General features: G+C 35.7%; 1 protein-coding gene and 1 pseudogene across 6 annotated transcripts in view; one reads left to right on the forward strand and one right to left on the reverse strand.

Moving 5' to 3' along the window:
- Positions 1-18,013, reverse strand: part of OSBPL8 (oxysterol binding protein like 8) — a 152,624-nt gene that overhangs the window by 73,877 nt on the left and 60,734 nt on the right. For 3 of the 5 annotated variants that reach the window (XM_081060108.1, XM_081060106.1, XM_081060107.1), the window contains 2 exons: positions 12,850-12,886; positions 3,085-3,222 (listed from right to left, as the gene is read on the reverse strand). In XM_081060108.1, the coding sequence (XP_080916234.1) occupies positions 3,085-3,222; positions 12,850-12,886 (175 nt within the window). The remainder of the gene's footprint in view (positions 1-3,084; positions 3,223-12,849; positions 12,887-18,013) is intronic. The other 2 variants (XM_081060110.1, XM_081060111.1) reach the window with 2 other exon arrangements.
- Positions 5,725-6,569, forward strand: LOC308502567 (kinetochore protein Spc25-like; annotated as a pseudogene). Its single transcript has 2 exons — positions 5,725-6,073; positions 6,161-6,569. The product of its transcript is annotated as a kinetochore protein Spc25-like (transcript).

Raw genomic sequence — 18,013 nt, forward strand, 5'->3', positions numbered from 1 at the left:
TAATCATTCTGTGTTACCTACTATTACAGTTATATAGTACTATACGATAAACCACCCAAAACTTAGTGGTTTAAAACACTAAAAGTGTTTGCTCACAATGCTGCAATTTAGTAACGTAAGGTGTGAATGGGGAGTGGGGAAGGCTTGCCCTGATCCATACAGCATCTGCTGGGACACCCAACATGGCTTCCTCACTCCACGTCTGGTCATTCAGCTAAGAAGAACAGAACAGCTAGAGGCTGGTCAATTGGAGTTTCAACACAGCACAGTAGTGTCTGGACAGTGAGACTTTTTATATGGAAACTGGATTCCTCCAATATGCAAAAGCAGAAGTTACCAGGTCTTTTTAATGCTTGGTCTCAAAAGTCCTAGGATGTCACTTCTGCCACATTCTATTTGTCATTGCAGTCACATGGCCAGTCTAGATTCAATAGGGGTACAAGTGAAGGAAGAACAGACTCCATTTCTTGGTGGGCAAGTTGCAAGAACACAGAGAAAAAGAGCACACAAAATAAAAGGTAGTGCTGCAGTGGTCTTTGAAAGTGAAATATAACACAGTCCACCTAATTCACATTCCTTCCACATGCAAAATATACTCAATGCCCTACTCTAGTCCTACCCCCCCCCCAAAAATATCCTATTACAGCCCTGCCTGTAAGGCCAGGATCATGTTAGCTTGAAATCAGATGCGAGCGTAGATCGTACTCCTGGGGTTTAGTTCCTCACATACAGCTCCTTAGATACAGCTTTTCTTAAGCCAAAATCCCATCACTTCAAACGATAACGTATCTGCCCCACTGCAGTAAGCCAGGGATAGGATTGTAAGAGACACTTGAATTCAAAAGATGGAGGGGATGGGGAGTTACACAGAAGGCACCTAACAGTGCCACAGTGGTTGTGAAATCTGCGTGGTACAGGTCATCAGCAACTTGATTAGAAAAGAGTTCTGCTCCCTGAAAATAGTCCTCAGTGGCTCTTGACTCTGCCCCTGGGCTCCTGGCTCCATCCTCTGAGTCATTTTTCCTATTTCAGAAGAAAGAGTCCATGTTTCCAACAGTGTTGCTTTCTCAGCCAGCTTCCTGCCCATCCAAGATTAAGATACCTCATTCACACAAAGGCTCTTTTTAGTCGAACTATGTCTATCCTTTTCTGTCTATACCAGTGGTGCCTCCATTAGAACCACACTTGTACAAAGTTGTGGGTTTCCCATGAATTTTACTGAAATTAACTCCTCTGGACAGATGCCACATCCACAAATATCTGCGACAGGCCACTCTCTACTTCTATCATACTGTGGGACAGAGGACTTAAGAGACTTAGAAGCTTTTGAGTAGCTGAGACATCCTAAAAAGGTCTGCATTTAAGATTCTTTGAAGCCCCTTTGTCTAGCTGAAAACCTCTGACATGCATTGTCTTAAATCTTTCTGGGGTCTCAACAAAAAACTTTACAGAAGCGTTCCTGATCTGATGCTTACTCTGAGGCCATTTTTAACTGACAGCACCCTGGGATTTGAAAAGTATCAGATAAGCAAGGGGAAGGGAGAAGATATTCCATAGTGGAAGACCAGAATACATTAAAGCATAGTCTTACTGAGGAATAGTGAAGAAAGTCATCTAACTGGGTTCATGATTAGGGAACACAAAATGAAATGGGAAAGGTAGAGTAAAATAAAACATACTAAGAGCCCTGACTACCAGATCATGCAATTTTCAATTTATGTTCTCGACTATGGGACCAAATATTGCTAAATCAGATACACTTGGGGAGCTTTATAAATACACAGCCTCCTCCCAGAGATTTTAGAAGGATGGAGTAGAATCTGTATCTAAGCAAAGCTCCCAAGTGATTTCTCAGACACAGCCAGGCTTAGGAGCCACTGCTCCAGGCGACAGTCATTGCTGACTTTTTGAGAATGGGAATGACACAAATGCAGGCATCTAATGAAGTTTTCAGTTACAAACTTGAATAACAAAAAGTGGCATTTTCATTTACAATTTTCCATTTCTCTATATTTACATTATTTCTCTCAGAGACCCACTCACAGGACCCATGTATTCTCTGGCCATAAAAGCGTTTATCGTGTTTCCCTGAACATAAGACCTACCCGGAAAATAAGCCCCAGCATGATTTTTCAGGAGGACATACCCTGAACATAAGCCCTCATGCGTTTTTTTGGAGCAAAATTTAATATAAGACCCGGTCTTATTTTCGGGGAAACACGGTATGAGGCCCAATTTTATTCATATAGTGCTTTAATGAAATCATTACATCACAACAGACTGACTACAGAAGCAGGTATGAAAATTTAGGTGTCTTTTTTTTAAGCTAGACATTAAAGAGATTTACAAAAACTGTGAAACAGTAGTTCTCAACCAAAGCCGATTTTGTCCCTCAATGGACATTTGGCAATGTCTAGAGATAGTCCTCATTGCCACAACTGGGGAAAGTGCTACTGGCATCTTGCGGGCAGAAGCCAGGGATGCTGCGAGACATCCTACAAGGAATGCACTGGGCAGCCCCATACAACAGAGGATTATCCAGCCCAAGATGTTAATGGTGCCTGGGTTCAGAGACCCTGAGGGGAAAAATATACCACTCTTCTCACCCATTTTGGGGATAGGGAGAGGAAATATAGTTATTTTTCATAAAAAATATGTTATCCATACTCTCATGTAATGGGTTTATTACTGTAACATTAAATGAATTAATAATAAACAATTTTAAAATTTCTAGTTTTAATTTATAATACAGTAAATAGCGATAGGTTAACCTCCACACATAAACAAAAGCTCTTTGGGGTTGTCAATATTTTTACCAGTGTAAAGGAGTCCTGAGATCAAAAACTTTGAGAATCACTGAATTAGAAGAATGATATAACTAACCAAGTATGTAGGAGAATATGAGAGGAATTAAAGGACTCTAAAAGAAAATTTACTTATTTGAAGAGTATTTTGAGTGACCAAAACACACAAAAAACCCTGTACCACTAAACAGTTCGAAAGAAAAAATGTCATTCTCCCCTCAAAAAAACCCAAAACAAAACAAAAACAAAAGAAGGAAGCATTTAAACCACAACTTCTTACCCTGGTTATGAGGACTTGCTGGACTAAAAGATGCCTGATACAGCTCTTTGGTAGGAGTTGGATAAGTTTCTTTCCCTTGGCGCTGACTCATCTTTCCCGGTGTCAGAAGTTGAGATTCGTCACTGTTTGCTACCACAGCTCAAGGAAAGAAGGGAAAAAGAATTAGTACCTCAGCCCTACATTTACATAATGGCATAATTAATAACATGGAATAGAACCATGATTGAAATCACCTCAACGGTTATATTTATTTTACTCGTTCAATGCCTTAATATAATTGTTTTGTTTTCTTTCAACTTTAGTTGGCTATCAATACAAAAGAAATTGAAAGATATGCATGAGTAAAATAATACAAATTACAGACATTATAAAAATGAAACTACATATTCAACTGATGATAAAAAGTACTCCACAGTTTATTGTGTTATTAATTATATATTTGCTAATAGAACAATAAGCAAAAGACAAAGTCATTTCACATAAGAAATACAAATGGCCAACAAATATATGAAAAGATACTCAACCTCATTAGTGGTCAGAAAAATTACAAATTAGTAGCAGTATAGAATAATATCTTATATTCATTAGAATTTGTATTCTAATTTCTAATTTTTATAGATAGTAGGCATAATTCTTGTTTTAGAGATGGGGAAACTTGAGGTTCAGAGATTGCCTTGCCTAAGATTAAGTAATAAAGTAAGATTCTAACTCAGGACCATTTGGTTCCAAAGTCTGGCTCTTAAAAGCTTGCTGCCCCAATAATCAATTTAAACCATGTTTAAGGCTGCAGTTCACCCACTTGACCAAGCTATGAACAGAGCAAGGTGATACCCAGTTCCAGAGAGGACAGAAAAGAGAAGAATACTCAATGAAGGAGTAAGGCAAATTGTGAGCAAGCCCACACTGCCCTAGGATCGCCACATTTCTTCACTTTGTATTTTTTGTACTTTCAGCTTACAAAAACCTTAGTTTTATCTTGAGTAAGAATCATTGTGTCTTCACTCTAGACTTAATTTTTCACTTAACCAGAACTTCACGTTCACATTTTTATCACCATCTTTTAAACCAAACTGCTTTAACACGTTTTCTATTGTGCTAAAGTTTTAAAATTATATTTCAGCTCAAGCTTCAGAGTAAAAATTAAAAAACTTTTTATCTTCCAAGTAAAGACATAAAAAATGTATTTTCCCATCAAGGCCATTAAAAAAAAGAATCTATACGCTGATGACTCCTAAATTTGTGTCTCCTAAACTCAAACTCATGTATCCAATAGCCTGCTTTGTAATCAGCTCTAGTATTTAACAGGCATCTCAAACTTATCCAGAACATAATTCTTGATTCTGCTTATCCTCCAAACCTTCCTCTTTTCCATCTCAGTGAATGGAATCACTATACCCCTCCCCAACTTTCTCAGGCAAAAAACTTAGATGTATTCTTTGATTTTTCACATACAGATTATCTGAGATCTTTATACTCTACCTTCAAAATTTATCCGGAGTCCTTCTACTTCTCCCCACTTCCACAACTACCGCCCTGTTCTAAGCCACCACTACCTTGTCATTGGATCACAGCAGCAGATTTCTACCTAGTCTCCTTACTTGTGTAGAGTCTTTCTCACGTGGAAGCCCGAGCAATCTTTATAAATCATAAAGCAGCTTTGCATCATGCAGAAATATCCTCAATGGCTCACCATCATACTTGCACTAAATTCCATGGCCTAAAGATTCAACAATGTCTGGCCCCTGCTTATCTCTCCAACCTCATCCTCTACCACTCTGCTCACTTGGCTCTAGCCTTCTTGGCTTTGGTATTCCTCAAAATACACCATCTTGCCCCAGTCTCTGGACCTTTATATCTCTTGTTCGCTCTACCTGAAATACTCCTACCCCCAGATCTTATTATTAACCCCTCTCATCATTTGTTGTTTGTGTTCCAATGTCATCTCTTCAGAAAAGCCCCTCATAGTGCCTTCTGATAAATAAGTTATTTTAATACAGTACAATTTAGCAGTACTTTTGGATGGTTTTGGTTTAGTGCCCACTCCACCAGTTATACTCTATCACTTTACATGATTTTTTACGATAGCTCCTATCACTATCTGAAGTTATATAATTTATCTATTATCTGCCTTCTCTATATATTCCATATATTATCTGCCTCCTCTATAAATTCCCTAAGAAAAGGGACTTCTGTCTGCCTTATTTTCTCATAAATCCTTGAGTGCTGGCATGGCCCTATGGTTCTGGCATACTGAAGGTGTGCAATAGAATTTTGTTGAATGAATCAATCAACAACTTTTATATGTTATGAAACTTCATTTCATAAAGTACATGGTGGTTCGTTCAGTTATTAAATCCAAGATCCATTTAACTCCTAAAAATTATGATTGAAATTAAAAATGTACTGATATAAAGAGAGACAGGTTGACCTCGGGAACAGAGAGCTCTCAGAAACAAACCCATAATTATGTGGAGTCGAGATATATGATACAGGTAGGGAAAGAAAAGGCCATTCAATTATTGATACTAAGAAAATTGGTTATGAAAAATAGGTCCCTACCCTCATACCACACACAAAGTCAAAGATAAAAAAAGGAAAATTTGAAAACTTTTAGAAGAAAGCATAAACTTGGGGTAAGGAATGATTCCTTTAAAAGACAAACAGGAGACAGGCGTTGGGCAGAACTGGTTCAGGCCTCGTGTAGGGAAGACAGCGGGGCTCAGGCGTCCCAGAGAAGCAGTGTCTTACAAAATGGTAGAGAACGAACTGGCATTTTTAGATGAAAGAATAAATGAATTCTGGGATACATTCAAAAGCAATGTCAGTGACATCTGTCAGATGGTGGGACTAAGAGATATCTACAAGGACATTAAAAGCATTTGCAGAAAAGCTGTCTGTGAAATTAAAGGAAGAAGAATGAATGGCTCAGATGTTTCTAGAATATCAAAACCACATCTGCAGGCAGAATAAGTTCATTCAAGAAAAAAAGGATATGATGAACGTCTAAGCATTACCTTGTCTTGTACACCTGAAACTAATAAACAAACAAACAAGAAAAAAAAAAAAAGAAAAAAAGGATAACTTGTTCAAGTTAATTGTTGAAGTACAAGGCCAAAAGTGAGAACTGAAGTACTTATTGCAAATGCCCAGAATCCTAAGGAAAATATGCCAAGAAGAAGGAAACTATTTCTGCTGCTGAAAAAAATAGTGAAGAGAGGTTGAAAAGGCTACAAAATCTGTAGATCAATGTGGACTAGAAATTTGAAAAATTTATGGTGATAAATTGCAGTTTACATTCACTAATATTGACCCTGAGCATCCTATTTATGTTTGGCCTACACTGAAATGTAGCTAGGACTACGAAGTGTCAGACAGTTCTCATTTGAGTGCCTAGCAGAATTTCAAGAGAATGGAAAAAAGACAAAAATTTTTCAACTTTTCTTGCCAATGCTCGGAAAGCTTTTAGTATGGTGGTTTATGATTAATGTATATATACTATAATTAAAATAGTATATAAAACTGTTTTTCTTCCTTACTGTGTATCTCTTTTAAAAAGAATTCTCATTATCCATTGTTTGTCTATAAACTCTTTGTATTTTTTAAATATTTCTGTGTGGTGTATTATCTTTAAAGTATTTTAATTACTATCTTAGGAAATAAAAAAAAGACAAAAGAAATCATAAAAGAAAGAATTGATAAATTCTACGGGGGAAAAAAAATTAGACATTAATTTAATCAAAAGAGACTATAAAGAAATTGGAAAGAAAAATACACACAGAAGAAGACACTAGCAATACATGTAATTAATGAAAGGTCAGTATCCAGAATTTATTTTTCTTAAAAAAAACAAACCTCATAAATCAATTAGAAAAAGACTAACAATGCAATATAAAAATGGGGGTATGCATCAAAAAGAATAAAATACCAAGGAATAAATTTAACCAAGGAGGTAAAAGATCTGTAGAGTAGTCCCCCTTATCCACGGTTTTGCTTTCCATGGTTTCAGTTACCTGGTTTACCATGGTATGAAAATATTAAATGGAAAATTACAGAAATAAATAATCTGTTTTAAATTGCATGTCATTTTGGGTAGCATGAGGAAATCTCACGCTGTCCCACTCTGTCTCACCCAGGACATGAATTATCCAGTATATCCATGCTGTATAAAATATTTTGAGAGACCACATTCACATAAATTTTATTATAGTATATTGTTATAATTGTTCTATTTTATTATTAGTTATTTGTTGTTAATCTCTTATGTGCCTAATTTATAAATTAAACTTTCTCATAGGTACTAGTATGTATGTACAGCAAAAAACATAGTACATACAGGGTTTAGTATTATCTGCGGTTTCAGGTACCCACCTGAGGTCTTGGAATGTGTCCCCTGTGGGTAAGGGGAGACTACTGTCCACTAAAAACTGTAAGACAATGATGAAAGTAATTGAAGACACAAATAAATGGAAAGATATTTCATACTGATGGAATAGAAAAATTAATATTGTTAAAATGTCCACAACACCCAGAGCAATCTAGGGATTCAATGCAAATCCTATCAAAATTCTAACAGCATTTTTTACAAAAATAGAACAAACAATCCTAAAATTTGTATAGAACCACATACGACCCTGAATAGCCAAGCGATCTCGAGAAAGAACAAAGCTGGAATCATCGTGCTCCGATCTCAAACTACATTACAAAGCTAAAGTTAAAAAACAAAAAATAAACAACAACAACAAAAAAAACCCAGTGTGGTACTGGTATAAAAATAAGACATAAAGACTAATGAAATAAACCCAGAAATAGGCCCACACATATATGGTCAATTAATTTATGACAAAGGAACCAAGAATATACAATGGGGAAAATGACAGCCTCTACAATAAATGGTATTGGAAAAACTGGACAGCCACATGCAAGAGAATGAAACTGGACCACTAACTTACACCATACACAAAAATTAATTCAAAATAGATTGAAGACTTTAATGTATGACCTGAAACCATATGACTCCTAGAAGAAAACATAAGCAGTAAGCTCCTTGAGATCAGATTTGGAGATATTTTTGGATCTGACACCAAAAAAACAAAGGCAACAAAAGCAAAATAAACAAGTGGGACCACATCAAACTAAAAAGCTTCTACACAGTGAAGGAAATCAACAAAATGAAAAGGCAACCTAACTGAATGAGAGAAAATATTTTCAAACCATGTATCTGATAAGCGGTCAATAGCCAAAATACATAAAAAACTCACACAACTGAATAGCAACCTCCCCCAAACAATTCTATTAAAAAATGGACAGAGTATCTAAACAGACATTTTTTCCAAAAAAGACATATAAATGGTCAACAGGTACATGAAAAGATGGTCAACATCACTAATCATTAGAGAAATGCAAATCAAAATCACAATGAGTTATCACCTCATAACTCTTAGAATGGCTATTATCAAAACAATAAAAAATAAAAAGTATTGGAGAGGATGTGGAGGAAAGGGAACCCTTGTACACTGATGGTGGGAATGTCTGGTGCAGCCACTATGGAAAACAGTATGGAGGTTACTCAAAAAAATAAAAATAGAACGACCACATGATCCAGCAATTCCATTCCTGGGTATTTATCTAAAGAAAATGAAAAGACTAAGTCAAAAAATATATGCACCCTCATGTTCATTGTAGCATTATTTACAATAGCCAAAATATGGAAACAACCTAAGTGCCAATGATAGGGTGAATGGATAAAGAAAATGTGGTACGTATGTAGAGTGGAATATTATTCAGCCATAAAAAAGACAAAAACTTAACATCTGCAACAACACAGATGGACCCCAAGGGCATTATGATAAGTGAAGTAAGTCAAAGACAAAGAGGTATGATGAGACTTATATGCGGAATCTAAAAAAACAAACAACAAAACAAGCTCACAGACACAGAGAACAAATTGGTGACTGCCAAAGGTGGAGAGGTTGGCGGGTACAAAATGGGTGAAGGGAGTCAAAAGGTACAAACTTCCAGTTATAAATGTCACGTGAATGTAATATACAGCATGGCGACTATAGTAATACTGCATCGCATACTTGAAAGATGCTAAGAGAGTAAATCTCAAAAATTCTCATCACAAGAAAAAAATATCTGTAACTAGGTATGGTGATGAATGTTAACTAGACCTACTATGGTGATCATTTGGCAACATATGCAAATGTCAAATCATTATGTTGTATTACCTGAAACTAATATAATGTTGTATGTCAATTATAATTCAATAAAAAATTTTAATACAAAAAAAATGGGGGAAATGTGAATGGTGATTTTCTGTAAGAAGAAATGCAAATGGTTAATAAATATACAAAAAGATGTTCACCCTCTTTAGTAATCAGAAAAATACAAGTCAACATCACAATGAAATAAATATTTCACACTCAGTAAAATTAACAGAAACCAATGTCTGATAATAGCAAATACATAAGGACGGATCATTGTGACTTTTTAAAGCACTGCCAGTGGAGTACAACTTGATACAAGCACTTTGAAAAGCAATTTAGATCTGTCTTCTAAAATTGAATTTCAGCATACCCTATGGGTGCAACAATTCCACTCTTAGCTTGAAAACTTATACATGTGTACAAAGAGACAAGAATAAGAATGTTCACAGCAATACTGTTCATAGTAGCAAAAATCAAAACAATTTAAATTATTCATCAATTAAAAAATGGATTAATGTATTGTGCTATATACATATAATGGAATAGTATGTAGCATTGAAAAGGAATGACATACAGCTATAACCAATAATGAGGCTAAATCTTGGAAATAAGATGTTAACTACAAAAAACAAACCCTAGAAGAAGACATACAAGTATATCTTGATACCATTTTTATAAAATTAAAAACCAAGCAAAACTTAGTGATACATATGCAATTTAAAAAAAAACACCCTCTTTTTTAAAAAAGCAAAGGATTATAAACAAAAAATACAAAATACTCATCACCTCTGGGAAACAGACACAGGAATAGAAGACAGAAGAAGCACACGGATGTGAGTACTTTTAAGATTGAAGTTCTTAAGTGGTAAGTTCAATATGTACATCCTGAATCATTATACTTTATAATTTACATGTGCTACATTTTTGTAGTATCAGACAGTACATTTAACACTAATTTAAAATACATTATGAGAAGGACTAATAGAATTAAAGTATGCTGTAGTATTCCATCAGTAAGACACAGGTATGTATTTCTTGAATATCTTTACTATATAAAAACGGAAATAGTGCAAAAAGTATAAATTTAGTTCTATTCACCCCTTTCTGTTTATGATTTTGATATCCTTAAAGTGAGAGGGTATGTAGAAATAGTAACATACAGAATATACTTGTTGGTTTTGTTTTCTCTTACCCCATTCACAAACATTAACAACTAAACTATACAGACAAGAAAGGATTTGCATTACATAAAAATAATTGTGACATCCGACATCATAGTCAGATGTAAGCTCAAGGAAGGGCAGTGACTTTGTTTTCATTTGTATCACTTGGCATAAAACTGACAATAAATACTTGCTAAATGACTGATTAAATATTGGATGGAAGAATCCCTGCATGATTTAAGTGTAGTTTCTGACTTTACAATTAATTGCCTCACCTACTAAAGCTAGCATTACAGTGCCCTCTCCTGGTTGTACTTTGTACTGGAAGTAAAGTAACCAACTTCCCTATTCAGTGCTTTACTATCTAACTAGAAACCAATCACCCTGGAATAATTAACAGCAATTATAATTAACATACCAGCTGCAACTTCCAAGGAGTATATGATTATATATTACCACTCTTTACTTTCTGAATTCAGCTCAATATAAAATCTAAAGAATTTTATAAGCTTCAAAGTCTGTTGTTTGCCCTTGAAGTCAGTGAAAGCTAAGATAAATTATTTTAAAGTCATAAATAATCTCTACGCAAATCCAAAATCTCCCTTTATAGGTGGCATTCCTTTTCTCAAATACTTAAAGAATTTAAATACGTTGGTATATATAATATTATAGCTTTTTCATTCAACAGTAGAGAGCCTAATAAAGTATTATACTATATGAAATTCATTTTCACTCTAAAAGGTACGCGGTCTCTAGGAAATTATTATGCAGTCCCCTTTTAATAGTGGCAGAGTGCAATATAATCTCATATCTGTGTTGTATATATTTATATATGCTTAAAATATATAACCACAATAAATTTCTTTTATTCCAAGTAAAAATTAAAGACCTCCACTTATAAAACCTAGTTCCTAAAACAGAACCATTTCAATTGATATTAAGAATTAAATTCCATTTGTGAAATTCATCAGTGCCAATCTGCCAATCAGTTCACCTCCGACATCTAAATATATGAAGTAACTAAAATAACTTGAAAAATCCATTGAAAATATCTACCAGGTATCATAAGTAAGGCTGAACAAGAAAACATAAACATGTTTTGGGATTTGTATGCTTTTTTCTACTTTAAAAATTTCTACTCTGTTCTGATAATGCTGGTTTTATAATAAACAATATATTTAAAATATTATGAATTGTTGCAGTTAAAAAGGAATTTTAGCATATTACCTTAAATCATCTCTTTTTAGAAAAAAATTACACACATATTATCAACAGTATTAGAAACAAATAGCAACTGTTCTAGACCAAAGAATTTTTCAACTAGAAGAAACATTGCCTTTGTCTTGCTCAGTTCCTTCCTTTAGCCAATGGGTAATGGTGGGTGTGTCTGTGTGTGTGGAGCCCCAAATCAGTAAAATGACTTGCAACAATGAGATAACTATTTAGGAAGAAATACTAAACCTTTCTAAATCATTATAATTCCCATATTGCTCTTCAATACTATTAAAATCTTTGTCTGATTCACAATGCAATATTTTAATTATTCGGTTAAACTTAAATTCAGCAAACTGAGAGTTTCATTCTGATTTCTGAAAACCAATAGAAGATACTCTGGGCTAATAACCAATTCTAACTCCTTGGATATTTCAGCTCTTAGCTTCAGGCTTTTCATCTATAAAATTGATGCTTTTTAAGATGACTTCCGAAATTTCTTTCACTTCAGTAATTCTATGCTTTTTAATACAAAAGCTGCTCCTTTAACAATACTTTCAAATTACCTATTCTTGGGTCTAACTCCTTTGCTAGACTGTAATGACCCTTATGTTTTATTCATTGTGTATCTCCCAGAGCTAGCACAGTGTCTGGTAAAACAACAAAAAAGGTTTTGCAGAGGACATAAATGTAAAGGGTACAATTTCTAAACGACTAAGAGAAAACATGTTTCACTTAAGGAATCCCCAAAGTATAAACAAATTTTTTTCATAACCAAATGATCTGTTATGTAAAAATTCTGACAAAATAAAACAGTATTTCTCAGTGTCATAGGGCAGTGAGCTTCTTATACCATGTCCAGCCTCAAAGCAATTTGATTCATGCTTTGGGATGCATGTGGGAAGGAATACTTTGAGGAAAAGGTCCTAAATGATGAATTAGATAATTGGCTGAGGAAATAATCTTTAGATAATCAAGATGTAAATGTACAAATATTACCAATCCCAGATGGCCACTGACAATAGATGGGCACTGAATGACTATTTATATTCTTTGCTTAGTATTTCAATGCCTGAAAAGTAGAAAACTTAATAATCAACACAGAAATACCATACGCCTTTTACAAGTACACATCAAAATATTATCATGTCTCCCAATGTGTCATTCAAACTTTAGCTACTTACTTGATGGCCCAAGGACATCTTTGCTATCACCAAGAAGCTTTTAATGCAGGTAATTGAGCAGCAAAGAAACACAATCCAAACCAGGAAGAAGCAAAATGCATCAGGATTGAAGCAGCAGTGAAACAAAAGGACAAGGAAAACAGTATTAGTTTATAAGTAGAAAGCACATGCACATAAATCCTAATAATCACAATTCACAAGGAATTTCCTTTTCCACACATAAAAAGATCCTGGCTTAGGCATTATCAAATATTTGTTTTATTTTGGAAAATGAAGGCAGAAAAAGGAAAATGAAGTCACCCAAGTATTTTGTTTTTAAAATTACTCAAGTCAAAAATTACTTCCAATTAAAATTCAAGATATGGATTAGGAGTGGTAAAAATTGTTTAGAAGTGTAAGGGACAGCCAAAAGTTATTCATTCTTTAAATTTAAGTGGTTTAAAAATACAGAATACCCATGCACTTCTAAATATTAGTTCTGCATGCCATGAAAGCACTTAACACTACCATAGAAATTCAGTCTGCTTCTTCTACAAAAGGAAAGGAACATTTACTTGTTATTATGTGCCAAGCATTGAGCAAAAAGCTTTTACAAAGACATCAACAAAATAGGACAATTAAATTTTCAAATGGCAAAAACAAAGAGAAATACGGATTAGAACAATATATTAATTATTAAGTCAGACAATTTCCTTAGGACCTACTAAATATTAAGCATGTCATCTGGAGCTACTGGTCTTTAGGAAGTTAGAGACCCCATTCTTAAATGGGTAACTGTAATCAACTAAAAGAAACAGAAAACAGACTGCTGACCTTTTGTCTAGTACCTATTTAATGAACAGCACTACACTAAATGTTGCCAATGGACAAGTGTTTTTGTTGTCCTTGGGAGGAGCAAGGTCTTCAGCTCTCCTTCATTTCCAATACCACCTATGGTAACATAATGTATCAAAACTAAAGTAACAGTGGGCGGGGCAGTGGCTCAGTCCGTTGGAGATCTGTGCTCCTAACTCTGAAGGCCGCTGGTTTGATTCCCACATGGGCTAGTGGGCTCTCAACCACAAGGTTGCCGGTTCGACTGCCGCAAAGGATTGTGCAATTACCTGCTGCAACTAGCAATGGCAACTGGACCTGGAGCTGAGCTGCGCCCTCCACAACTAAGACTGAAAGGACAACAACTTAAATCTGAACCGCACCCTCCACAACTAAGATTGAAAGGACAATAACTTGACTTGGAAAATAGTCCTGGAAGTACACAATGTTCCCCAATAAAATCCTGTTCCCCTTCCCCAATAAAAAAAATCTTAAAAAAAAAAAAAAAAGAAAGAAACTAAAGTAACAAAAGATTCCCACTGAGTACATTATTGTTTGGTCTTACTTAAAGGGAATGACAGAATCGCAATTGGCCATGACCAAAAAAAAAAAAAAAAAGGTAGCAGCTGTTTGCTTTGGGCTTCTGTTGTCTCCTAGAAAAATATGGTGGCCCTGTTACTTCCCTGAAGTGATGGTTATTTCACAGTGCTTGAAATTATGTTCTAATGCCTTTTAAAGGCATTTGCTAAAAAAAAAAAAAAAAAAAAAGGTATTTGCTCTATTCATTTTTCTGTTGTTGCCCATTTAAGCTCATTCTCCTATAAACTGATTTCAGTTTCACAGGATAAGCTTTAAAAAAATACAGCTTTAGTGACAATGAACTAATTGTGCTTATTACCATGTTAGAACAACTAGCAAGCATGCGGGGAGATATTAAAGTATTGTGGCAGGCAACCTCTAAAATCGCCCGGTGATCCCCACTTCTTGGTATATAATCCCCTTTCTGAGCGCATGGTGGACTTGCTGAAATCACTTCTGATAAACTGAAGATGGCGGCAGGAAGGGATGTCACTTCCAGGATTAGATTGTAAAAAGACGATTTCCATCTCGTTTGCAGTCTCTCATTCTTAGATGAAGGTGTGGGGGAGGGGGGAGCAGCTGCCCCTGAGGCAGCTCTGTAGAGGCCCGTGAGGTGAAGGAACTGAGGTCTGCCAACAGACAGGAGTGAGCTCTGATGTGCACCTCCCACCTTGATTCACCCCAGCTCCTGCCCCATCCCCCTGGGCAAGCTTGCAGATAAGGTGGCAGCAGCCCTCTCTCCAGTAGCTGAACTGCAACCACACAGAGATTTTGAGCCAGAGACCACTAGCAAAGCTGCTCTTGGATTCCTGACCCACAGAAGTTGTAAAAGAATAAATGCTTGTTATTTTACATTTAATTTTAGGATGACCTGTTATCACCAATAAATAACTAATACAATAGTGGAAAACTGAAAAAAAGTTAAGACCCTGATAATTGTGACAAACTACAAATGCTTTATGGGCATCTTCTTTAAAAATCTTCCTGCACTGATACGAATAATGACTAAGCAATGGTTCTAACCATTTATACATGGTTGGCAGTATTTACTTTCACAGGGCCAATCATTTTAAAGGGTTTTGAGTTGGTCTTCTATTTAGGATAAAAGATTAAGTTTGCTTTCATTGTACAGTTCTGTTACATTCAAGTTTTGCTGATTAACATAGCACTATGTCAACTTTTGTGCAGCTGTACTCCTTACCTGTTTACTCGCAGGAGATAAGCCCTACCATATACAGCAACTTCTGAATACTTGTTTCAAGTTACACTGGCTTTCAACGTTATATCCTCAAGCATGTTTGTGTCACATAAATCTGATTCTACTTAATTAATTCAATATTTTTTCGACTGAGGCACTGAATTATAATTAAAAGAAACAACACTGTCTGTTCCTATCATTGATCCGTCCACCCAAATATTTCCTGAGCACCTACTAAATAGACAGGTATCGTTTTGGGGCCCGAAGCGATAAAGTAGTGAACAAAACAGACAAAAATCCTTCCTTTGTGGTAGTTATGTTCTAATGGGGGAGATGAACAATAACATAATAAACAAAAGTAAAATTCCATTATACATTATATAGTATAAATACTAAGGAAAAAATAAGCAGAGAAATGAGGACATATAAAATGTTAGGGAAGAGGGAGTTAAAATTTTAGATAGGGTGGCCTAAGAAGGCTTCACTACAAAGTTGACTGAATAAAATGAGGTAACTTCATAAGGACATAAAGGGGAAGAATATTCCAGGCAGAGGGAATATAAGTGTAGAGCAGAGGAGTGATATGGAAGCAAGTTTGGAGTGTTCGGGAAATAGTTAAAAGGCCAAAGAGGCTGAAATACAATGCAAGTAGGAAAGCAGTAGGACATGAAGTCAAAGACGTAAATGGGTGTCAGACTGTGTAGGATTTCACACGACCTCGTCAGGACTTTGGTTTGATCCTGAATGAGATGGGGGCCGCTGGATGGTTCTGAGAACAGGAGTGATTCTGTGTTAAACGATCTCTGGCTGCTGTGTTGAGAACAGACGAGAGGGACAAGCGTATACGCAGGAGGTCACTGCAATAAACTAGGGGAGAGATGAAGGAGACCCTAACCAAGGTGGTAACAGTGAGGGTGATGAGAAACAGTGGAGTTCGGAATATATTTTTTAAGGTGGAACAGGACTTTTAGATAGACCAAGTACAGGTAAAGGAAAAGAGGAATCAAAATGATGTCAAGTGCTGGGGTCTGTGCACCTGGAAGGATGGAACTGCCATTATTTGAGGTGCAAGACAGTGAGGGGGAGCCAGTTCGCAGGCAGAAATTTAAGCAGCTCAGTTTGAGACAAGTGAAGTTTGAAATGCCTGTTAGACATCCAAGTCAAATGTCAAGTAGGCAGTTGGACAGACAGACCTGTACAGGGAAAGGTTCAGGCTGGTAAGAAAGGAGTATAAACTATGACATGTGTGAGAGGATAGATGACCCGAATGGCTTAATCACAGTAGGTTGAAAAATGCCGTAAGATAAAAGAACAGGCACCAGAAAACATATATTACAATCAAAGAACAGAAGTAAGAATCAAGCTGAAACACTCCAAATAAAAGTAGAAACACAATGAAAAAATAAGCACAGCTTCAGAAACCTTTCCCGGAAGGATGTGGATACAAAGGCATTAAATTGGGATGCAAGTAAAATCATCCTCCCAGAGTCGCTTGCAAGTGACGTCACTGGGAAATGGGATATAAATAACTGAAGATTACACATTAATTTTACTGAGTACCTTACATCACTGAAGTCTTCTGCACATGGCTAAACTGCATACTACTGATCTCTTACTCTTACCACTTTTAGGACCTGGGTCTAATTTGTGCAGTTCCATGTTGTATTGTGTAACACATAAATAAAGACAATGTGAAAGCACTCTACACATGTATCTTGTAAAATATTTTAAATAAACAAAACGCTAGCCACTCTTCTTGGCTTTCGTTAGTGAACCAAAACACTACTAGAATCTCAAACAATCCAGGAATTTCTCCCCAGTTTGTTTAGAAAAAGACCATGAAAATATAACAGACACGTTTTCCCTACTTGAGTAATTTATCATGTTTACCATTACCCCTTAGACAATGTCCACACAATCACCCCAATAATTTCTTTACCACATAAATAAATCCTCTATTTTGGAAGAAGATATGGGCTGAAAATTGTAAAATAATAGTAACACGCCAGTATACTACCAATGTACTTTAATTAAAAGCATGAAATATAGCCATTATCTAAATCTTTACTGATTTTAGTCTACAAATCTCAGGAAAAGAACATTATACAAAAAAATGTGATCTTATTTTAATGTACTTCTAAATATTTGCCATGACAGGTATAATTAGCATAAAACTTGCAATCTTTAAGAAGTATAAAGGAATAGGTGAAGATCCTAATCACACCCCTTGTCCTGGGAAACCCCTCAGTCGTGAGCAATCCAGGACAGATGGCCACCCTGTTGTACAGAAACGATCCCACAAGGTCTCTACAGAAGCTTGATCCCAGTGCCTCTACCACAGCACCTCCCCTCTGAACATACATATTGATTTGATTTAAGTCATCTTTTGAGCTTAGGCAAAGCACAAAGTGCTTATCAAGCACTGGTATGAGTACAATCTGAAAATAAAGTTTCAGGCAGGTGTCAGCTCTTCCCCCAATAAAGTTGATCAAGTTGTACTTGCAGAAGCAATCCTGCTGCAGCTGGCTCTCAGAAGCAGGTTACATAAAATATCTCATGTGCTAAGTATTATCT

Source organism: Rhinolophus hipposideros, assembly GCF_964194185.1.
Source record: "Rhinolophus hipposideros genome assembly, chromosome: 9".
Classification (NCBI taxonomy): domain Eukaryota; kingdom Metazoa; phylum Chordata; class Mammalia; order Chiroptera; family Rhinolophidae; genus Rhinolophus; species Rhinolophus hipposideros.